The sequence below is a fragment of the Salvelinus fontinalis genome, chromosome 6, assembly GCF_029448725.1.
Source record: "Salvelinus fontinalis isolate EN_2023a chromosome 6, ASM2944872v1, whole genome shotgun sequence".
Taxonomy (NCBI): domain Eukaryota; kingdom Metazoa; phylum Chordata; class Actinopteri; order Salmoniformes; family Salmonidae; genus Salvelinus; species Salvelinus fontinalis.
Genome location: NC_074670.1, coordinates 24,063,053 through 24,088,260, shown reverse-complemented (window position 1 = coordinate 24,088,260; position 25,208 = coordinate 24,063,053). Strand labels below are relative to the sequence as shown.

General features: G+C 44.0%; 1 protein-coding gene across 2 annotated transcripts in view; it reads right to left on the bottom strand.

Annotated features, from left to right (window-relative positions):
* Window positions 1–25,151, bottom strand: part of LOC129857394 (protein argonaute-3-like) — a 33,605-nt gene extending 8,454 nt beyond the window's left edge. Inside the window, exons 1-11 of one of the 2 annotated variants that reach the window (XM_055925608.1) lie at window positions 24,142–25,151; window positions 11,064–11,235; window positions 10,683–10,803; window positions 10,319–10,527; window positions 9,490–9,626; window positions 7,855–7,989; window positions 7,631–7,718; window positions 6,940–7,087; window positions 6,642–6,761; window positions 3,656–3,799; window positions 455–588 (exon numbers count right to left, since the gene is read on the bottom strand). In XM_055925608.1, the coding sequence (XP_055781583.1) occupies window positions 455–588; window positions 3,656–3,799; window positions 6,642–6,761; window positions 6,940–7,087; window positions 7,631–7,718; window positions 7,855–7,989; window positions 9,490–9,626; window positions 10,319–10,527; window positions 10,683–10,803; window positions 11,064–11,235; window positions 24,142–24,160 (1,427 nt within the window). In that variant the 5' untranslated portion in view covers window positions 24,161–25,151. The remainder of the gene's footprint in view (window positions 1–454; window positions 589–3,655; window positions 3,800–6,641; window positions 6,762–6,939; window positions 7,088–7,630; window positions 7,719–7,854; window positions 7,990–9,489; window positions 9,627–10,318; window positions 10,528–10,682; window positions 10,804–11,063; window positions 11,236–24,141) is intronic. The other variant, XM_055925609.1, reaches the window with a different exon arrangement.
* Window positions 25,152–25,208: the final 57 nt, after the last annotated feature.

The following is a 25,208-nucleotide window of genomic DNA, read 5'->3' as shown; positions in this document are numbered from 1 at the left end:
GGAGGGAAAGAGGAATGAGGGAGGAAGAGACAGTAATGGAGAAATGAGGGAGGGGGAGGAGGGAAAAAAGGAAGGTTGTAAAGACCAAATATAATCTGGTTGGTTAGGGAGTGGTTTAGTAACGTCATCCTTGAGAGTGGCTGTGTAAATTCTAACAAGGTTGTATCGGAGGCGTAGAGGACAAACTAATTACACAAGGATCACTTTCTTATCTGGAAGGCCACCTCCAACACATCCGTAGCAGGGAGGGATTCCTTTCCATATATCCCTGTGGCTATGTGAGAAGCTGCTTAATGAATAGGGGGGTTATGTTTATTAGGCACCAAATGGAAGAAAATGTACTGAAACAGGGCAGGACTACCGTTGAACATTTTGCCACGGTGTGCCCTAACGAGCATACCCCAGTTGTACACATAGTAAGTGGGTGAAACAGATAAGACTGGTTGGTTCTTACTTGAGGATCTCCTCGCGACACTGCCTCTGTGTGGCGAAACATGCGATGGCCCACATCTTGATCTCTACTCCCGTGTGGAACTGTTTGCCCCTCATGTCCCACACCCCGTGACTTGGGGTGGCCACTGTCCGGTTCTGAAATCACAGTGTAGTACGGTTGATCTGCTGCGTGTACACACACCCACACACTTTTGCGCAAACACACACTTGTTTTTCTATCCTTGTGGGGACCTAAAAATGTATTTCCATTAAAAATCCTATTTTTCCCTAACCCTAATTGTAAGCCGAAACCTAACCCCTACGTTTAAAATAGCATTTGTCATCATGGGGATGTGGGAAATTTGGGGACATTTGGGGATTTCAGGTCCCTACGAGGATAGAAAAAAAGTGCTCAGTAACCACATACACCCAATGGAGTAGGACATGCAGACACTTCAGAAAGGCATGTCGGCACACACGCAATTTTGTGTCATTTCTACATGTAGACACCAACACTTTATGGATACATAGTCCAATTTAACACACACACACACACGTATAGACAGGTGCTGTGTTTTAAAATGTTTCCCCCCCCGAAAAATTCTTCTAATGTCCTGAAAATGTTCTACGAATATTTGAGCATTTCAACAATGAAAGTGGCAAAAATATACTGCTCCTAACCTTTACATTAACCCTTTAAGTCAAGGCACCACAGGCTGAAATTACATTTTTTGCATCTATATTTGGGTCTTTAATATTAGTACTTTCAAAAAGTAAACAAATGTCCAAAACTACGTACACATATTTTATTTTGTTTGTTTGTCTAATCATCATACTAACATCAAAATGTCATGAATTTTAATCACATTAAAAAATGGACATCATTTCAAAGCTCACTACATGTAATTAACTCTAAATCATTTAAAAGGCCATTACAAACTACAGTGCCTTCGGAAAGTATTCAGACCCCTTGACTTTTCCATGTTATAGCCTTATTCTAAAAATGATACATTTAAAAACAAATCATCAGCAATCGACACAATAGCCAATAATGACAAAACAGGTTTTAGACATTTTTGCTAGTGTATTAAAAATAACAGAAATACTTTATTTGCATAAGTATTCAGCTCCTTTGCTATGAGACTCGAAATTGAGCTCAGGTGCATCATGTTTCCATTGATCATCCTTGAGATGTTTCAACAACTTGGAGTCCACTTGTGGTAAATTCAATTGATTGGACATGATTTGGAAAGGCACATACCTGTCTACATGAAGGTCCCACAGTTGGCAGTGCATGTCAGAGAAAAAAACAAGCCATGAGGTCGAAGGAATTGTCCGTAGAGCTCCAAGATAGGATTGTGTTGAGGCACAGATATTGGGAAGGGTACCAAACTATTTCTGCAGCATTGAAGGTCCTCAAGAACACAGTGGCCTTCATCATTTAAAAAAAATGGAAGATGTTCGGAAACACCAAGAGCTGGCCACCCGGCCAAAGTGAGCAATCGGGGTAGAAAGGCCTTGGTCAGGGAGGTGACCAAGAATCTGATGGTCACTCTGACAGAGCTCCAGAGTTCCTCTGTGGAGATGGGAGAACCATCCAGAAATACAACCATCTCTACAGCATTCCACCAAATCAGGCCTTTATGGTAGAGTGGCCAGACAGAAGCCACTCCTCAGTAAAAGGCACATGACAGCCCGCTTGGAGTTTGCCAAAAGGCACCTAAAGACACTCAGACCATGATAAACAAGATTATCTGGTCTGATGAAACCAAGATTGAACTCTTTGGGCAGAATGCCAAGCATCACGTCTGGAGGAAGCCTGGCACTATCCGTACGGTGAAGGACGGTGGTGGCAGCATCATGCTGTGGGGTTCTTGTTCAGCGGCAAGGACTGCGAGACTAGCCAGGATCGAGGGATAGATGAACGGAGCAAAGTACAAAGAGATCCTTGATGAAAGCACTCTTGAGCAGGTTCAGGACCTCAGACTGGGGCGAAGGTTCACCTTCCAACAGGACAACGACCCTAAGCACACAGCCAAGATAACGCAGGAGTGGCATCAGGACTCTGAATGTCCTTGAGTGGGCCAGCCAAAGGCAGAACATGAAGCCGATGGAACATCTCTGGAGACCTGAAAATATCTGTGCAGCAACGCTCCCCATCCAACCTGACAGAGCTTGAGAGGATCTGCAGAGAAGAATGGGAGAAACTCCCCAAATACAGATGTGCCAAACTTTTAGCGTCATACCAAAGAAGACTCGAGGCTGTAATAACTGCCAAAGGTGCTTCAACAAGGTACTTCAAAGAAATTAAAACATTTTAGAATAAGTCTGTAACGTACAAAATGTGGAAAAAGTCAAGGGGTCTGAACACTTTCCGAAGGCAGTGTATATGTAGTAACTTCATTTGAAGAGATCGTGATTAGGTCTCAATAGGTGTTTTGCGATTGGTAAGGTAAATTCATTGTACTTCACTTTAATGGCCATTTATTTCCTGAAAGTCAGACTCTTCCAACACACCAACTCATGGTTTAGTGACTTACAGACAAGGTAGAAATATGAAAATAAGTCAGGTCCTGGAGTGTCTTAACAAAATGAAACCAGAATGTTTTGGCTGACCTCATCCAGTGTCCAGAAAAACTGATTTATTGGAGTTCTCCTTGGGCAGTCCTAATCACTTTAAAATGTTTGAATGCAAAACTGGGTCTGGGATTAAGGCTTAAAATTTGATTTGACTGTTTTCAGTAAAATCCCACTAATGTGTCATCTACTCTCACAAACCACAAGAAGTGAAATTGCAAACCAAAGTGAGTGAGCTATAAAAAATAAAAGCATTAATACCACAAAAGGAAGCTAAATGGAGTCATAGCATATTATGTCATCACGATCTGTACTATGCATTCTCAATAAAAGCAGAAATGAAAAATGCTGTAGCCGTGTTAGCATTGAGCAAAGACTACTAGCTTATATTAATCCACACAGACAAGCCTGTATTCATAAAGTGTCCTAGAGTAGGCGTGCCGATCTAGGATCAATTTTGTCTTTGAAATCACTATGAAGAAGAGGGGGACCTGATCCTAGATCAGCACACCTACTCCTAGACGATTCACAGAGGGGAAAGACAAACGTATCAAATCAAACCAGAGCAAGGGGGTTAGTTCCCTCATATAGCAAGGGTAGGTAGCGTGTCAAACAGAGTATGGAGCGTGATTTAAAGGAAGGGTACCATAAAGTGCTCTGTGCTCACCCTGCCGCCGTATTGCAGCATGGGGGCGGGCAGCACGCGCCCAGTCACGTTGGCCATCTCGTCGCGCACCTTGAACTGGAACTCCTGCACAAAGGGGTCAGCCTCGTAGTTGGCACTGCGCACCTGCAGGGGTCACACACACAGAGAGACAGAGAAAGGGGTGTTTAGGGTGGTGAGGTAAGTTGGTATCCAGAAGGCAGTGTCATATTCACAATGCACTAAAACAGAAGAAAAAACAAACTACTCCTATTAGAAACACTCAACTTGTCCAAAAATAAAAACACATTCATTTGGTACGGAATGCCCTAATGAATATGACCCAGGTTTGCAGAGGTTTTGATGGTGAGACAACTCACAAGTTTGTAGATTGTTTTTAGTTCACATTTTCCCCAGAATTCTATCACACGCAACATCCTGAAATAACCTTAGACATCTTTAAAACATTGTCAAACTTCCCCCTCGGTTTGTCCAATCCTTCAGCATGTTTCACAGTTATTCCACCCACACTATAATTCAGTTACTATTCACTGACGCTTCTCTGCATCTAAATTAGAAGTTCATTGTCTCTGGCAGTGTACTATCAGCCAGAGGTATGTTTTAATCCCAGGTGGGAGATCGGAAGTCCATTTAATAAGGTGACCGAAGCAGAGCCTGAATGAAATGCCATCTGATGGAGTCTAATGGCAGCGGTGTTAGCCTCTCTCATTCTCCAGAAAACACCATGGCCAGGCAGTGTGCTGGTGACAACTAGCCAACAATACCATCTCCGACCTGGCCTTTCACTGACCTCAATTAAAACTGACCTGGGCCCGTATTCATTAAGCGTCTCAGAGTAGGAGTGCCGATCTAAGATCAGTTTAGCCTTTTAGATCATAAAGAACAAGACAGGGGACCTGATCATAGATTAGCTCTCCTACTCTGAGACGTTTCGGCAAACCGTACCAACATATCCTCCAAAACACCGGTTGAGGGCATTACCAACATATTCAAATAATGATTGACATTTTCATTACCTTTCTTTAGATCAATTTATTCATACCATTTCATCCTTTCACAAGATATAGTACCGACAAAAATCTATGGTTGCTACCCAACCCGGCTGGTCATTCGTTCTATCGGTTCGGTGGCCAGCCACCCAGTCGCTAAGTCTTTTTGTTCTAAATCTATGGACGCAACCCAGTCGTTTGTTCTAAATGTTCCGTTGCCATGATGGCTGGCCACATTTTTATCCCTTGCTAGCCAGCCAGCCAACTTTGGCTAACACAGTCACGTCAAACAGTGTAGCCAAAATACAGCATACCAGCTGCATTATGTTTCTCTATTGACATTTCCTCATATACAGGACCAGTCAAATGTTTGGACACACCTACTCATTCAAGGGTTTTTCTGTATTTGACTATTTTCTACATTGTAGAATAATAGTGAAGACATCAAAACTATGAAATAACACATGTAGTCAACACATGAAGTAACCAAAAAAAGTGTTAAATTATTCAAAATAGATTTTATATTTGATTCTTCAATGCAGCCACCATTTTCCTTGATGACAATTTCACACATTCTTGGCATTCTCTCAAACAGCTTCATGAGGTAGTCACCTGGAATGCATTTATAATTGACAGGTGTGCCTTTTAAAAAGAATGTGGAATTTCTTTCCTTTTTAATGCGTTTGAGCCAATCAGTTGTGACAAGGTAGGGGTGGTATACAGAAGATAGCCCTATTTGGTAAAAGACCAGGTCCATATTATGGCAAGAACAGTTCAAATAAGCAAAGAGAAACGACAGTCCGTCATTACCTTAAGACATGAAGGTCAGTCAATCCAGAAAATGTTTTTGGTCTGATGAGTCCAAATTTGAGATTTTTGGTTCCAACCTCCGTGTCTTTGTGAGACGCAGAGTAGGTGAACGGATGATCTCCACATGTGTGGTTCCCATCGTGAAGCATGGAGGAGGTGTGATGGTGCGTTGCTGGTGACAATGATTTATTTAGAATTCACAGCACACTTAACCAGCATGCATACCACAGCATTCTGAAACGATACACCATCCCATCTGGTTTGCGCTTAGTTGGACTATCATTTGTTTTTCAACAGGACAATGACCCAACACACCTCTAGGCTGTGTAACGGCTATTTGACCAAGGAGGAGAGTGATGGAGTGCTGCAACAGATTACCTGGCCTCCACAAATCACACCGACCTCAAAACAATTGAGATGGTTTGGGATAAGTTGGCAGCTTTTCCTTCACTCTGCAGTCCAACAAATGCTCAGCATATGTGGGAACTCCTTCAAGACTTTTGGAAAAGCATTGCAGGTGACTACCTCATGAAGCTGGTTGAGAGAATGCCAATAGTGTGCAAAGCTGTCATTAAGGCAAAGGGTGGCTACTTTGAAGAATTAGATTTGTTTAACACTTGTGGTTACTACATGATTCCATATCATGAAGAAAATAGTAAAAATAAAGAAAAACCCTTGAATGAGTAGGTGTCCAAACTTTTGACTGGTACTGTGTGCGCACACATGCTGATTAATGATTTCGACTGGCTGAGAAAGACAGACTGGCAACTTGTCTCACCCACCCCGATAGCATTCATTACCATTGGACAACTGGAAATCGAATTTCAATATTGAAACAATGTTGCAAATGTCAGACAGCAAGGTTATTGAAAATCTTTGCTGTTGAAAACTAAACGCTAGTCTAAAAGAAAATGGGAGATAATGTCTAGATGCTTTTTACAGTGAAGATCTAGTATATAAATTGCCTGGCTGAACTGACAAGACCATTGATTGCGAAGTCAGATGGAACAGAGTTAATAGGCATTTCAACGTCATAGATTTAGCCGGTTTTAACTGGTGGAATAGACACCGGCTGGAATGGGGTTAACCAATCAGCATCCAGGATTAGACCGACTCGTTGTATAAAAGTAAATAAGATTTCATGGTACCAGGCGGTGCCACTGACTCACCAGCCGGCTGATCTCCTCCTGTCTGTCAGGTGCAGAGCGAGCCGTGGCTTTGATCATAGTGGACGTCTGATTATCTGTCAGTTTCTTGATGCAGCGCTGCCCTGCTACTATGTTACACACCTGCAGGGACACAGCACCAAAGCATTGAGTATATTGCAAAGCATTGTATTCACACTATTTGGCCAAACTGAAGCCACGCTAAAAAGGACAATGTGAAAAGACAATATCCGAGCCATCACAGTACGGTTTGGGGTCGGCCCTATAGTGTGAATCAGGCAAAGAAATGAATATTTCTCACCTCCAGGGGCAGGTAGGTGTGCTTCTGCTCCTGACCAACCTGGAGGCAGGGCAGGTGGGGATATTTGAGCTGCAGGCTGTACTTCTCTCTGAAGTACTGGGCCACCGTGCGTTCCACCGTTTGACCATTCTCCAGCTGCAGAGGGAACCTGACCACAACAGGTAGATGGAACGGCAAGCGTTAAGAACAACCTTTACTAACATTGAAAGGGGCGGCTGTGCAAGAGGGGCTAGTCTGGGTCTACGTAGACTAAGGTTACCAACAGCTAAAGTGGTCTTCAATTTCTAGTTAAGATCAATACAGTGAAGATACAGAAACGGCCTCACAAATCCTTCTCAAATGTTGAGCATCAGTAGATGCTGGAAAGCAAAGCAGCAGCAGCAGTAGATAAACAGCTGCATGTAATAGCATATTGGCCAACGATGACTAACACCCATTAACCTCGAGACAAGGATCTGACTCAGACATTTTGTGGTTCTGGTGAATTCTTGTGAACAGGTCATCCTACATTCAAGTGCACGCTCCTCTCCCATCCCGCCCCACACAAACCCCAGGCTCCATGTGCATCTCCCAGTCTCTCTCTGGCCTCTCCTAGTCCCACCACACCCCACTCTCTCCCTAGTTCCACTCCACCCAAACTCATCTACTTCTAGTCCCACCCCACCGTCCCTCTGGGGCTCTCTTGACTCACGTTTGATGGCTGGCGGGCCGCCGAGTTACGTTGCAAACGCGGTACTTCCTCCGCATGGTTCCACAGTGTGTCACCTCTACCTTCAGACCTGGACAGGACAGTGGCAGCTTTTAGGACCTCCGGGACATGGGGATGACACAAATGTGTGTACAGAGGCACGCCCAAAAGCCTAGTTCACATCCTCTTTCCCGCACACAGACAAACGCACGCACAAAATACACTACCTTTGATTTCTTTGGTGAACTTGACCCGGTGGGAGTCTGTGAGAGGTCGGGGCTGCTCGTCTATGTTGTGGATGTCCAGGACCTCACACATGAACTGGATCACAGGCTGGGCTTTATAGAAGGCCGTGGCAGAAACTGCAGGACAGACAGGGCTTGATCAAACACTCGATCACACTCACTCAGAATTACCAATCACTGGCAATACCTGCCAAAACCGAGAGTAATCTCCCTAACTCTTTACTGTAGATGCAAAATGTGAATTGATCTTGGTCTGCCAAATACATCACACCAGAAGCAACCATTTGTCATTCATCATAATTGTTTTGCTATTTAGGCCTATATCTCAAATCAAACCAAGTACAGCAGCTCAAGGCCTGTAGCCAGGGACACCACTAAGTACGTCAGGGTAGGGACACGCCAACACGGCTCTCAAACATGAAATAAAACCTAGGAGGAACATCCAACATCCCTCTGGCCTCATGTGCCGTTAGAGGAAGGCCCTAATGCTTTCTCCACCTGAATGGAGAGATGAGAAGAGAGGAAACAGATGCTGCACTGACACTGTGCTGACTTCACAGTGACGTCAGGGCCACGTCTGACAGCGACGCTGACGACCGGAGCATGCATGCGATTAGAAATGATGGGGAGTGCAGGTCACGGTCACTCTCCCCAGAGACAGTAGGGTTCTTATCCCCATAAACAGGAATTTACATCAGCAATTTCATGTTTGTTTTGATGCCTGTTTGTGATAGTGCTGATACATTACTCTTGGGAGAGTGAAAATGAAAGGGTTTTAAATAGAGCACATTTTTGTTTGTTGCTTATATACCGGTACATTTTCTCAGTGTTGCTATATCCTCAGCTAGGATGTGTGTGTGTGTGATTATATACATGTCCCCTGGTGAGATATAAAAACAGATCATTGGTGCCTATTTGCTTTCGCGCTCTTTTAGAGCCTATTCTCCTCATTCCTTGAACACACAATAACTAATGAAAAAGAATCATTTGCAGACAGCTGGACTTTTCTGCCCTTTGGTGGCGAATGGGGGAGGGGCTAGAGGAAGCAAAATGATTTGCGAGAGAGGGAGAGCGGGAAAACCGCCTGAGTGAGAGAGGCCCGAAGACAGAGAGAGCAGTCAGGCACTCCCCAAAACAAAAGCAGCCCACCAAAAATAGCTCCCAAACACACAGGGCCCTTCAAATCCCTGTGCCTCCGTCTCCACAGCAACAGCCTAGGCAGTTTCCACAAAGCAAGAGCCACCCCCCCCCCCCCCAATCCACTTTCTACAAAGCCTACAGCCAGCCCACCCACCTATAACCAGAACCCTCTTTCCAAACCACCCTGTTGCCAGCATGCGGCACAACACCCACTATGGAGTCCTCCCATATTAGGTAGAAGTTGCCTCAAACACCGATACAGGTTCAGGGCCTGCATTCATAAAGCGTCTCAGAGTAGGAGTGATGATCTAACACCAGTTTAGCCCTTTAGATCACATTGAATAAGATTACATGGACAGGGGGACTTGATCCTAGATCAGAACTCCTACTCTGATCCATATGGCCCCAGATTTTTTTTTTATCCGCCTAAATGGTTATGGTTAGGATTGGTTGCAACGTGATGTGCGCCGTCCTCACCGTCAATATTGAGCATCATCTTCCACATGGCGGGACGTACAGACTGGTGGAAACCAAACCACACCTCTCTCCCCCCTCCCAGAGGATGGTCGTAGCCCTCTGGGGCTGAGAAGAAGGAGCGACCCACCGGGGTGTACCTGGAGAGGGGGAGGAGAGAAGAGCGACAAAATAAGGAGAGAGAATAGAAGGGGGACAGACAGATAAGAGAATGGGGAAATTAGTATCAACAACCTGGACCAGGATCTTGGTCAACGGCAGTCTGACAACAAGCTATTTTTCCAGTTGACACTGAACATCAACGAAACGAGAGGGTTTTTGCTTTTGAGTGGATGAGGCTATGAGTGAAGTCAGGTATGACGGCATAGGACTGACTATACATCTGGTTTCCTGCCGAATTATCGTCATGCCGTAAAAACAACCACACTTGTTTTGCAAGAGCTTACATTCACGCGTTTCATTTCCAATTTCCATTTCCAATTCACGCGTTTCATTTCCTAAGCAGAAGTGAGTCGTCACTGAAATTCAGTACTTGATGTGTCATTTTAGGAAATTATCTTGGAATAAAAATCAGTCTCTCGCGCCAGCAAATGAAATGTATTATTATTTAATTATTAGGCCTACATCTCCAGTAAATAAATCTGCCTCAAAAGTCAAATTAACATGTAGCAGAGTTGCGTCGTTACCTTTTCAAATCAGTTCACTGAGGTTTCCAGGAATAAATGCTCGACTTTTCAGAAATACATTCAACCTGTTGATCAAATAATTAACCCAATCACAAAGTTATAACATTCCCCATTATGACCACTTGGGCGGCGACTGTCCAACTCACTTCATGGAGGGCAGGTGTCGCAGCACCACATCCACAGCGTGTACTGGGTTGGTGCTGATGGGCTTGTCCAGCTCCAGGGGCTCAGGCACACTGCGGCCCGTTAGCACCTCGTGCAGCATATGCCAGCTCACCAGGGACACAAACTTGATCGAGACCTTAAAGGGCCGGTCCTTGCCCCCCTCACCCGGTAGAGTGACGTCCAGATCCACCTGTGTGTGTGCGTTAACAGATCAAGAAGTGTGGGAGCGTGAGAGAGAGTGTGTGTGTGTGTGTTTTCAGTCATACTCTCGTAGGAGCGCCAGCTAGTAGGTTTGACTGTGTGTGTGTGTGTGTGTGTGTGTGTGGCAGTCGACATCCATCTTACCCCTGCGGTTGCCACAGGCAGCGGGTTGGCAGTGTACAAGCTCCTCTTCCCATCGTAGACTGGCCGACGATCCCCAAAGATGGTAACCTTGAAGTGCTGCACCATGGAGTCCACCACCTCCCTACAGAACACAAGACCAAAACAAGTTAACCTCTTTTTAGACTTGTCCAATGGTCTGCAACTTGTGGCTCTGGTAGCGCATGCGGCTCTTTAACTGCCCATATGTGGCTCTATAATTAGTATTCAAAGTAATAATAAATAAAATATAATAGAAGTAGAATACACACATCAAATTACCTCTAGTCACACTTCAACAACCCATAATCTGATTCCACGTGAAACATTTTGAGATCCTAGCGAAAGGCATTATTCAAGGCGTACCTGTTGACGCGGCGCGGGCACTTCTCGGGCTTGATGTCCACCTCATAGAGGTAGACGTCTATCTTTGGGATATCCACCTGGAAGCAGTTGGCCAGCAGCTTGATGGGCTTTCCCATGGTGCCATAGCCAGGCCGCCGAGGCACAGTGAACAGGGGCTGGGCTCCAACGGCTCCTATAGATGGAAGGGGGGGGGGGGGGAATGGAAATAGAGAACAATCATTCAACTTCAATTACAACAGACCAGCTCTGAGGAAAAGGCTTAGATTAGTAAATTGCTAAAAATCGGCTTTGACGTGGCCACTTTTTTAAACTAAAAAGTTAAGTATAACTGGGGCGGCAGGTAACCTAGTGGTTAGAGCGTTGGGCCAGTAACTAAAAGGTTGCTGGATCGAATCCCTGAGGTGACAAGGTAAAAAAAATCGGTCGTTCTGCCCCTGAACAAGGCAGTTTAACCCACTGTTCATAGGCCGTCATTGTAAATGAGAATTTGTTCTTAACTGACTTGCCTAGTTAAATAAAAATACATGTAAAATCACTTGTTTCCTGTGTGTCAAGAAGATAGAGATGCCGGCTGAAAGAATCTACTGGAAGGAACCACTTTCGAAAGTACAGAGACAGCGAGGAATGCTACGGGGGGTAATACAAAAGGTTTGGTTCCACTATAAAAAAAATTCAACCCAACAGAAACAAACACACAGACGTGTGTACACAGCGGTACGTAACACACATTGCCACCCCCAGACACAGGATGTCGAGTTATTTTAAAAACAGCCCGATGTGCCACACTCATCCCAGTGCCATGTTGGGTCTGCCATCTCGTGGCCTGCCCATCAACATCAGGAGCAGCTGATGTGAAGGGGGGGAAAAAACACCTTTTGAAGCTTTGTGCTGGTTTAGTCAGACATTTGCTATGACGTTGTTCAGCTGGCCTATGTGAGCAGCTTAAGTATTGCACAACACTTAGTCTAACAACTGAGTTCAGATGAGGGGAGTCAGTATATTGTTTTTCCATCCTAAACCATACTGAACAAAAATATAAAAACGCAACATGTAAAGTGTTGGTCTCATGTTTCATGAGCTGAAATAAAAAAAGACACCAGAAATGTTCCAGGCACACAAAAACCTGATTTCACAAATTTGCTTACATTCCTGTTAGTGAGCATTTCTCCTTTGCCAAAATAATCCATACACCTAACAGATGTGGTATATCAAGAAGCTGATTAAAACAGCATGATCATTACACAGGTGCACCTTGTGCTGGGGACAATAACAGGCCACTCTATAATGTACAGTTGTGTCACACAACACAAAGCCACAGATGTCTCAAGTTGAGGGAGCGCACAATTAGCATGCTGACTGCAGGAATATCCACCAGAAAAGTTGCAGGATAATTGAATGTTAATTGCTCTACCATAAGCCGCCTCCAACATAGTTTTAGAGAATTTGGCAGTACGTCCAACCAGCCTCACAATTGCAGACCAAGTGTAATCACGCCAGCCCAGGACCTCCACATCCAGCTTCATCACCTGCGTGAGCGTCTGAAACCAGCCACCCGGACAGCTGATGAAACAGAGGGGTATTTCTGTCTGTAATAAAGCCCTTTTTGTGGGGAAAAATTCAGATGGACTGGACTGGGTGTGAAATCCATAGATTAGGGCCTAATGAATTGATTTCAAATAACTGATTTCCTTAAATGAACTGTAATTGTTGCATGTTGCGTTCATATTTTTGTTCAGTATACACATCCTCATCACCGCTATTCAACACTTCCATCTCCATCTCTCAACTCAAGAAGTCAGGCAGAAAGTAAACCATGGGAGTTTCCCCTCAGCCTCTCTCTGGTACTCTCCACCACCAAAACCAAACTGCCCCAATGTGTCATTGATCAATGAGTGTCAGTGGTATGAATGATTCACCTCCTATTGAGTCATGATGAGCATACCATGAGTGGGTGTCAGTTCATTCAGAGCCCCAGCGCAGGGGGGGATAAAAACAATAACAGAACCCTTTATCAGGTGCTGCCAGCTCATGGGATTGGTGCATGAGTGAAGATGATTGTTTAGGGCTGTCTTTTCAGAAGCTGGCTCGTTCATGGTTCTCTCGTCTGGTGGACCTTGAGGGGTAGGTACAGGGGTGACGGATGCAGGTTGGGTGTAGGCTAAGGCTAGACCTTGGTGGGTCACGATGACAGCAGAGAAAGGGGGATCGATAGAGAGAGACGTCTGGAATTCCAGCCGTAACTGTCCCATGGACACACACCAGCCCTTTGTGATGGAAATGATCCAGGGGGCCGGTGGTAGACTAGTGCAGGTCTCAGACAGAGAGACACACACGGGTTTACACATACCGCCACACAAACATTGCTTTTCCTGTGCTGCGGTGGGGGTGAGTAAGCCAAGGAGGAGGAGAGGGAGGAGTAGGATGGATGGGGGAGTGGGCAGGGAAGGCTGGTATTCCTCTCATGCACTCATACTGTAGAACTAGCCTCCACACTGCATGAGTCACTGGGCCAACGCAGAGAGAGAGAAACACAGGAGGAGGAGCGTCCTGCCTCTGGACAATGTGCCAGGCATTCTAAAAAAATGTAAAACGACACTTTCAGTAAATAAAAAAAGTCCTGATGTTCTTTTGTACACCCCCCCCCCCCCCTTCTGACAAGCTCTTGCGCGCACACACACACTCTCACGCACACATACATGTCCTCCTGACGTGTGTGTGTGTGTGTATGTGTAAGCATTTCATATTAAGGTCTCCACCTGTTGTATTCGGTGCGTGTGACAAATACAATTTGATGCCGTCTTACACGCACACACAGGTGCCTTCTGACACGCCCTTAACGAAACACGCAAGCAAGCTCGAACAACCACACACAGGAAAGCAGCTGCAACGTCATCATCCCACCATGCAGCGAGCGACACACAAAGAAACACCAAGGCCACAGAGAGAAAAGGATAACACACACCCAAACACACCGGTTCAGAAATTCAGAACACTGGGGAAAAATATTTTTTTGTTTGTTGCAGAAACGACTCAACATTTCCACGCTTCCGGTTATTAAACCTAAGCCTCCTGGCTATTTCTCCTTCAGACTTTCAAAGAAATGGATTCAAAACACACTTGTGTGCAGAACTAAACTAGATGGCAAAAAGCCTTGTCGCAAAATCCCTTCCAAGGCATGCTAGCATATTTTCTCTGTCACTGATAATTCAGAATGCTTCTCAAGCACACACACAGCCTAGCATCTCAATTCTCCCCCCCCTGTCTAAACTATTTGAGCCCCTTGCAGACAAAACAAGTACAAGCACGCCCCTGGGAACTGTAGAGTGAGGGGAACGTTGTGGAGGGATGCGGCTGTCAGGGGCCAGGGAGTTACGTAGAGGGGGGAGCTGACTACTCTAGTCTGAGGTTTCTCTGACACTGTGCTGGCCCCAGTGGCCCCGAGCTGGCCCTGTCCTCAGGTCACCCACTGCCCATATAAGGCATGTTCAGTACCAAGCAAGCAACACAGCACAGAGAGACCAGTGGCTCAGTGGAACACACACAAACACAAAAAAGCTGAATTGTAAGCGCACGCACACACACACACGTGAAGCTGAACTAACTGCTCCAATGAACTTGACCTGAGATGCACACCAAAATATCAACCAAAAACTCAAACAAAAAAGTTGAGGCCTAAACTGCACACCAAGATTAGTGCTAAACTATCCTGAAAAACGATGACCTGTGACCTATAGGTCTTCCCATAGACATAACGAGATTGCCGGCAATGACATACGGCCTACTCAAAAGCCCATGTGGAGGAATCAAAGGCTTGTGGTCTGCGTCATTTAGCGGTGAGAGAGGTAGCAGGTTCAAGGAAACCTCCCCCTCGTGTGTTTACTCTGAAAGACTGTGCGGTCAGAAGATTCGTAAAGGAAGAACTTGTTTTCCAATCAGAAAAATTCTAGCTACTCAGTCTTTCAACGCTTTGTCTCGTTTTGTTTCCTGACCCTATGACCTTTATGTTACAGACTAGAGTACAGACACCAACTAAAAGAGGCAGTTAACTGGGTAGTACTCGTGAGGGCATACCGTAGGGAAACGGCGTACAACAGAAAACAAAAACGAGCGTTATTGGACAAGGTCAGATGGTCAGGAAACAGAAAGAACTGCTTTCTCCGTTTGGTGCCTAATGAATATGTCCCTGATATTAAGAAAGAACAAGTCAGTGGGTATGAGGAGACATCACTGAACTGACCTTGTAATGACAATTTCTCAGTCAAACTAACTGAAGTGGACGTGCCAAAATGGTTAAAATCTGCAAGGTTGGCTTTGTGCAATTGTTCCATCATTTATTTTATTTAAGTGTCTTTTATGAGCAAGCCGGCGTTCGATCTCAGGCGACCTCAGCTTGCCACACTCATAGGTTGGACGCTGGTTAACGTTCTGAGGTGAAAAATTACTAGGCTATATTATTACAGGCTAGGAGAGAAACCAGTTACCACACCCCTGAAAAGCAGTGGATACCTACACTGACTGGGGTCATGTTCAGTAGGCAGAGAATGGATGAAAACAGACTCAGAGATGCATTCTACTACCTGAACTCAATGAACTCTAACAAGAAACTTAAAACATATTGCAACGGTGTGCACTAATGAACATGACCTAGTTACCATTGCACTGTACACATCAAGTCTGGGCTCTCCCTTTCGCACTCCCGCTGCCTTCAACAATGATTGGCTGCAAATGTACTCACTGACGCAGGGCAGGCCCACACACAATACAGCTGTTGTATGTCTAATCCGGAAAGGCCTGGGCTGTGGGAACAGGGCGAGCGCTCCGATGCGGGGCACAAAAGGCGTCAGTCACAGCAGGCAGCGGCCCAGGCACACGAGGACGGACGGACGCACACAGTGACAGAGCGCCGCAGGCTGGGAGGGACTGATGCGTGTCAAACAAATAGTTTATTCCCCCCTCTGTCACTTGTCCCATCTACCTCAGTGCTCAGAGTGTCGGGCACCGACCGGAGTCACCACAGCTGCTGCCACTCACTCCACAATCAAAACACAAGCCAAAGCTGTACAGTGAGACCGAGGAGGGAGAGGCAACATGAAGTACTCTGAGGATGGATGGCAGGGGGGAAAGCAAGGCAGGCTGGACCTAGAGTGGACACACACACGTGAATGAGCTAGCCCTGTTAGCCTGGCTGAGGATTCCACAGGGGAATGTTAAATGAAACACTGTGTAAACCAGGGCAAGCCCAGCCTGGTCGGAACTTTAGGGTACTAGCGGAGGGCACAATTGAAACATGTTTAGTGGTGAGGGAGAACCTCCAACTCTGTGAATAGGACTAGGAGGGAGGGAGGGAGGGATATGGACTGGCGTCAGGCCAGGGGTCACGTTAATCCAGAATTCTGTGTTTGTAACAACAGAAAATTAAAACGCAGAGCAAATATCTTTCGGCGTTTTGTAAATGCAGATCTAAACTGCTTATTGTAATTTCTGCTTGGCATGAGAATTCATGAAAGGGCATTCTATCAGCAGACAACACTGACTGATGTTTAGCTACTTTTCTCCAGTAAAATGCCAGATGAACATCTTGCAAAACATTAGGACATTTTGCTGGCTACATTCTTTCCATGATAAACATTAGAAATATAATGACCATACATCGACGCACTTCTGAAAACGAAGCCATTTTCTGCCGAATAGTGTTTCTCTAATGCATTTTCTATGAAGGAAAACTACAGTTGCAGGCCCCTGATCACTCTATTGAAGTGAAAACTTCCAACAAAACGCAGGTGAAATGGTTTAAAAACGCAGGTTTTTGATGGTCTGCGTTTTGAAAATGCAGATTTCTGAACTCAAACGCGACCTTTGTAGGCTCATCTCAATGAAATCAGTCAGTAATACAAAAAAAGAAAAAGACACTAGTGGCAGCCAATCAAATGCGTTGTTTCAAGACAGCACACAAAGATTACTTTTCTGGGATAATTTCTCACTTTCAACGACGTCAGGCTCTGTCTTCTCTCCCTCAGTTCTCCCACAAAAAAAAAGAAGTTTGGTTACCCCCTTAAGACACTCCCCTCACATCAGTCCTGGGTCCCTCTCTTCCTGTCTGAACCCACCCTGCACTATGCCACTCGTGTTATGTTCTATAGATTTAGGCTAAATGGTCTTCACAAAACAGAGCTCAGGAAGGAGAGAAGAGTGCCCAATCCAGGCCTCCTCCTCATCCCACTGAGCTGAAACAGACATCCCCCAGCCTTTACAGCCCACTTCTACTGGGCCCTCCTACTGACTCAGTCAGTCCTCTCCATCTATCCCCACGCTCTCTCCCTCCCTCTGGCTCAGTGATTCACTCTCTCTGGCTCTCCCACTCCCTCTGATTTATCTGCCTCCCTCCCTCTCTCCCACGAGTTAAATTCTAGCCACACTCACAACATGTGAAGGTCGACACAGACAGATGCTTCTCAATCTAGCACCCATGCATGGGCTGTTTAATTTCAAACTTGTTACAAGTGAAAAATAACATTCCTTTCTAGGCTATGGGGACACAGGCTGCAAGATCCTAACGAACACAGGCTCGTGTTCATTAGGGCATGCAACAAAATACGCCTTGCAAGGGTAAAGAGAAATGTAGTATTTCTCATAGGACAACTCTAGGTTCCCCCTCCCCGTTTGTCTGTTTTCTTCCGGTTGGTGCCTAATGAATACTAACTACTCAGGCCTAGCCTGTGTGTGAATATTCCAGCTGATCGTCAACATTATACTAATGGGAGTGTTGCAATGTGTCCCAAATGGGCTAGCTTTGGAAAAGGATTTGAAAACCAAAAAAGGTGGTTCTCGATTTCCCGCCTTTTTCCTTCAAGTAAAGTGAGGCGCTACAGAGGCAGGAGAGAAAGAGAGAGATCAAGGAGGGAGGATAAGAAAGGTGATGGACGTGGGGGTTAGGTGAAACAAAAAAAAAAAAAAAGAGCAGGAAGGAGAATAGAAGGAGAGTGTGAATCAGAAAGAGAAGAACTGCCATATATGCCAATTCAAAATTAGCTACTGCTAACAAACTTTAAGTACCACTGTATTTATCGAAGAAATGTTTAAAAAAGGTATAATTTTTGTGAATGATATCATAAATAGGACTGGTGGAGTTATGTCACACATGCAGCTAACACAGACATATGGAAAAGTCTGCTCTACCCAAAATTACAACCAATTAATTGCAGCATTACCACAAAAATGGAAGAGGCAAGTAGAAGGGGAAAAAAGTAAGGAACTTGTATGTCGGCCCTGCATTAAAGAACAAAAATGGTTAAAGAAAAGTGTGATAAATAAAAACATATACCAATTTCATTTAAGGACCAAAAAACTAACAGCTGTGCCATACAAATTGCAAAATAGTTGGGAAGAGATTTTCGATGTACCCATTCCATGGCACATGGTTTATGAATTGATACGCAAAACAACGCCGGATTCAAAACTTCGAATTTTTCAATATAAATTACTGTACAAAATTCTTGCAACTAATAGAATGTTATATATATGGGGTATACAATCTTCCCAGCTCTGCAGATTCTGTTGTGAGGAGGCAGAGTCATTAGATCATTTATTTTGGTATTGTCCATATGTAGCTCGTTTTTGGTCACAGGTCCAGGAATGGCTGAAGAATTGCAACATTTGCCTAAAACTAACGCTACAGATAGCAATACTGGGGGATTTGAAAAGCCATAGTCAATCAATCAATAATATAATAATTATTTTGGCAAAGATGTTTATTTTTAATTTACAATCTGTAGAAGCTATGAGAATAGGAAGGTTCAGGTCTTTTGTGAAGCATCACAGCACAGTTGAGAAATGTATGGCAAATAGAAATCCGAAATGGATGATGTTGGAAGATAGATGGGAGGGGTTGGGTGGAGCTGAAGGGTGGGACTAATAACAAGATAAACAATATAGGGCATACGGGATCTGTGAAATGTGTATAGGTGCGGAGCTTTTGTGAAATAGCACAGTTACAAGTGGAAATAAAATTGGATGGACAACAGAAATAGAGGAAGGACTAAGAACAAATAAGAGAGAACTATTGTAAAGTGGACTGTGTCTGTAAGATAGGTATAAGATGTAGAAATTGAAGGTAAAAGCAGAAGTGTTTATAAGTTTACTCCAATTGGGGGATTGGTGGTAGGGTCGCGGGGAATAATAATAAAGGCATATTCTTTAAAAAAGTATGTATGTCTATATGGGTATGTGTATGTATATATGTGTATATGTATGCATACGTATATGGATATATATATTTACCCAAAAAAATATGGGGGAATGGAAATGATGCAGACAATTACATTGGAAGCAACATTCTTTCCGCAATACTAAGCTGATCCACCCCCCCAGAAAAAAAAAAAAAAAAAAAAAAACTTTAAGTACCTCAACCACATTTACCTAGAAGACCCCCTTGATAATTGGCAACTAGCCAAAGTGTGAGGGGACAAAGTGGGGGAGTCCCCTGTACTGCCGGTGTGGTGTCCCTTTGTCTTTCGGTAAGCCCCACACAGGTGTGTGGATGAGGCTGTGTATGTCATGGGCGTATCCATTACAACAGGAAGCAGCTGCACTTCCCATGGACTATCAAGCGTGCCAGGTTACACATCCAAAACCAACTGACAATAGAACTCATCTTAACACCACATACTATACGATAAAAATATAAAACTTGTTGAAAAAAATAAAACAAATGGGCCTTGATCTCATCACGGTATGTGTGTGCATTCAAATAGCCATCAATAAAATGCAACTGTGTTCGTTGGCTGCCCATACCATAACTCCACTGCCACCATGATGCACTCTGTTCACAACGTTGACATCAGCAAACCGCTCGCCTACACGACACCACACACGACCTGCGTTTGTGGCAGTATGTCCAACCGGCCTCACATTCTCTAAAACGACTTGAGGCGGCTTATGGAAGGGAAATGAACATTCAATTCCCTGGCAACAGCTCTGGTGTACATTCTTGCAGTCAGCATGCTAATTGCATGCTCCCTCAACTAGAGACATCTGTGGCATTGTGCTGTGTGACACAACTGCACATTTTAGAGTGGCCTTCTATTGTCCCCAGCACAAGGTGCACCTGTGTAATGATCATGCTTTTTAATCAGCTTCTTGATATGCCACAACTGTCAGGTGGATGGATTATCTTGGCAAAGGAGAAATGCTCACTAACAGGGATGTAAACAAATTTGTGCACAACATTTTAGAGAAATTAGCTTTTTGTGCATATGGAAGATTTCTGGGATCTTTTTTAAGCTCATGAAACATGGGACCAACACTTTACATGTTTCATTTATATTTTTGTTCAGTGTAATATCCAACCTCATATGAACAAAGTTTTATGATCATGTGTTGCCTTTCAAATACCATACAGACCTGTATGATGGACGGGATTTTAAGGGTTAAAAGCTCAAGTCATATCCTATGAGCACTAGCTAATCTTTGCATGCTGCCAGACTACCTTTGGAATGAATAGTGTGTTAATAAGCAGGCCAGGCAATCAATTAGCATTTTCTCACGCCACACTCTTCTTAACGACGAGGGCCCCCTTTCAATCATTCACTGAGGAATCAAGTCCACTGCCCTGTTCCCCCTTATGGCTGTATGTCTGTTAACCTTTAGGTACACAGCTGATGGACAGAAAACACCTGCTCTGTTCAGGTTTGTTTTTTAGGGCACTCTGTAGCAAAATGGTTTGAAACAGAAAAGCAAAAAAAAGAGCTTCTTATCAGTCGAAGTCCAGATAGTCCTACCTTGTTGTAGTCTGCATTCTACCATTTGGTGCATAATGAACTATCCCCAGTTATCCCCCTTTTAAACTCTACTCCTGAGGAGGTTTGGAGGTCATTTGCCAGAGAAGGGGGGTGGGGGGGGGGGGACCTCCACTGGAGGGAATCAATATAGCTCTGTCTGGCCTGGCCGTATCAAGTGTCACTCACTGGGTCTACCTGCAAGGGTATCGTTGCAGGAGAAGTGGAAAGCTTCCGTAACGACTACAGACAAAGCAAACTGAAAAAAACGGTTTCTCTGGCTGCCACTGTAAACGGCAAGAAGTAACTGTCTGACCTAGGCTACCATCTAGGTTATACAGGGTCTCCTCTACTATGGATGCTTTCCCTTTTGATTTAGGCCTAGCCTACACGTCACCACTGTTTTGCAGTCTACTCATGAGAAAACATGACGAACAGGACCATGCAGTCCCACTTACTATTCAAACTGAAAAGCTTTGAATAAGGAAAAGTAGTCAGTAACTTTGCCTCTCCTGAACTAAGCCCCTATAAAATCAAAATCAAACTTTTCTAATAGAATAGTTTTATTTATTTATTTCTCCCCCCCTAAGTCCATAACAATGCTCAAAACATCAGGAGACCACTTTTGAGGTCTGGGAAAAAGCTAAGAAATGTTGATGTAGTTATTACCCTTTAATGCAAAGTGTGCACCAGCTAGAGACAGTTGTTTGGCTTGGAGGGTTCACGGGCCAGTAGGAGGTACCCTTTCCTCTGGTCTAAAAGGCAGGGATTGGGGACGTTGCCCTGTGAAGGATGCCGTCTTTCGGATGGGACGTTAAACGGGTGTTCTGACTCTCTGTGGTCACTGAAGATCCCATGGCACTTATAAAAGAGTAGGGGTGTTAACCCCGGCGTCCTGGCTAAATTCCCAATCTAGGCCTCATACCATCATGGCCACCTAATCATCCCCAGCTTACAATTAGCTTATTCATCCCCTCTCCCCTGTAACTATTCCCCAGGTCGTTACTGTAAATGAGAACGTGTTCTCAGTCAACTTACCTGGTAAAATAAGGGATAAATTAAAAAAGGCACACAGGGGAATTCCTGCTTCAGAAAGTTGAAGTAAAATACAAACCACTGATGTATTTTGTTCATGTCTTATGATTAACTTGGGCAAAATAATACATTTTCTAATAAGTTCAATACATTTTTTAATATTGTCGAATTCCGTTTTAATGTCTGGATTTCAGCCGCATGTTTCGTAACTGATTTTATAGGGCCCTACTGACCTCTGATAAACAGTGTGGCACATGTCTGCTGTGACAAACAAGATGACCCCATTGCTGAACCACAGGAGACTGCAGAGGGGAGAATGACTCATAATTATGTCCGGAAAAGCTAAAATGGAATGGCATCAAACACCTGGAGACCATGTGTTTGATACTACCCCGAGCCCGGTCTCCCCAATTAAGGTGCCGCCAATCACCTGTTTGCTGAACGACTCATGCATAACCATGTGGACTTTTCTATGACTAACGATTAAACGGCGTGAGTAGGAAGATACCCATGAAGGTTGAAATGTGTTGCCACAAAACTTTTCTTAAGTCTCCATTTCAGACCATTGCTCCACTTATGACTAGCCTAACTTTACAAGACTTCAAATACACTGTACTCCCACATGGTGTATGTATAGAATTACATTTCACCGGTGACTCACACATGGCCAACAGACAACTGTTGAGGAACTCCCCTAGCTACAGTTAAACAAATAGTAGCCAGCAGCAGCCATTCATGAATTTACCTATGTGTTTTTAGCAACAGCGGGTGTATTTACATACACTAGCATTGCTTTCAATTAGAGGTTGACTGATTAATCGGAATGGCCGATTAATTAGGGCCGATTTCAAGTTTTCATAAGCGGTAATCGGCATTTTTGGAAGCCGATTATGGCCGATTATATTGCAATCCATGAGGAGACTGCGTGGCAGGCTGACCACCTGTTACGCGAGTGCAGGCAGCGAGGAGCCAAGGTAAGTTTCTAACTAGCATTAAACTTATCTTATTAAAAAAAACAATCAATCGTAACATAATCACTGGTTAACTACATATGGTTGATGATATTACTAGTTTAACTAGCTTGTCCTGCGTTGCATATAATCAATTCGGTGCCTGAAATTGTGTCACTTCTCTTGCGTTCAGAGTAAGCAGAGTCAGGGTATATGCAGCAGTTTGGGTCGCCTGGCTCGTTGCGAACTGTGTGAAGACCATTTCTTCCTAACAAAGACCGTAATTAATTTCCCAGAATTTTGCATAATTATGACATAACATTGAAGGTTTTGCAATGTAACAACAATATTTAGACTTACGGTTGCCACCCCTTCGATAAAATACAGAACGGTTCCGTATTTCACTGAAAGAATAAACATTTTGTTTTCGAAATGATAGTTTCTGGATTAGACCATATTAATGACCTAAGGCTCGAATTTCTGTATGTTTATTATATTATAATTAAGTCTATGATTTGATAGAGCAGTCTGACTGAGCGGTGGTAGGCAGCAGCATGCTCATAAGCATTCATTCAAACAGCACTTTACAGCATTTGCCAGCAGCTCTTAGCAATACTTGAAGCAAAGCACTGTTTATGACTTCAAGCCTATCAACTCCAGAGATTAGGCTGACAATCATAAAATGCCTATAAGAACATCCAATAGTCAAAGGTCTTTGAAATACAAATGGTATAGAGATTAATAGTCCTATAATAACTACAACATAAAACTTCTTACCTGGGAATATTGAAGACTCATGTTAAAAGGAACCACATGCTTTCATATGTTCTCATGTTCTGAGCAAGAAACTTAAACGTTAGCTTTTTTACATAGGACATATTGCACTTTCTTCTACAACACTGTTTTTGCATTATTTAAACCAAATTGAACACGTTTCATTTATTTGAGACTAAATAGATGTTATTTATGTATTATATTAAGTTAAAATAAAAGTGTTCATTGTTAATTCAGTATTGTTGTAACTGTTATTATTACAAAAATATATATAAAAATCAGCAGATTAAATCGGTATAGGCTTTTTTTTAGTCCTCCAATAAATCGGTATCGGTGTTGAAAAATCATAAATCGGTTGACCGCTACTTTAAATTGTATTTAACAAAAACAGTCCGTGAGAAGCCAGAAGTTCAATACAATTCCATTTCAATTTACTGTGCCTATGGACAGGAAGGTTGGTTGCAATGGCAGTGTTGGAAAACATCACATGCAACAATTTAGTAGATCATTTTGGCATGATATGAGCAATGACAGTCAATTAGTTACCTGTAGTTCCGATTTCCATTCATGAGGTCCCTGCCCGGTTTACTCCCCGGATCACAGATGTCAAATGTCAGGGACTCTTGCTTGGTTCAATCTGGTTTATCGGCAGTTCAACGCCTTACAGGCGAGGCAGCCGAGTAGTTACGGGTTCCCCTGAGTTCTCCTCTCCGCTCACTGTCAAACGAGCCCCTGTTCCAGTCCCTTTGGACAAGGGTCTTCAAGCCGTTCACACGATCAAGGTATCCAATCAGATTTCACTGCCACGGCGATACTTGCTCTAGCCTTAACGACGCTGATAAACTAGCTAGCAACTAGCTAGATGCTAGATTAGCAAATGGATTGAGAGAAACACAGCTAACTGTCACTTGTCAAGATATCATAATTGCAGATTCACTGGGCTCTTTAGTTTCTTACCAGTTTGCTTTATAAAAATCTGATAAATTCGGTTTTACGTCCAGCAGAAATCGAGTTTAAGGCTGGGCGACAATTAGCTAGCTATCCATCTAGCTACATACGACTACTAGTTAGAATTCTCATCCGACAATGGACAGCTACTTATCACTCAAAGTCTGCTAACGATAGGCAGCTTGCACCCGTTTTGATGTGCAGCCTTGTTTCCACTGATGTCACTTTCCAACAGCGGCCAGTCTCGCTGTTTCTCGGCTGTCAACTCCCGGTTGCATTCGCCGATATGACCAAGATTTTCAGCCCGGTTGCCTGTGCTCAACTCTGTGGGGCTCTGACCAACTAAATATGGTGAAGTTACTACTCTGACACCGACAGGAAGAGGTGTGTTCTATCTCAATAGGAAACGCCAAACGTCAGAATGAAGCACTTCGCCCAAAGACAGTACAGTATGAAGATAGGCAGAACCTGCCTCTTCAATAGAAATCCCCGATCACGTTAGCTAGCTTAACTCATGCGCAGAAATACGTCATTCGATCTAACGGTCGTCTCGCGCCTAATTGCGCATGTGCACGCCGTCAATCAAAGGCACCCCCTTCATTATAAGTTATTTTTGACGAAAATGAAAACGAGTCAATTTGTCACTTTCACGAGGTCAGAGTAAT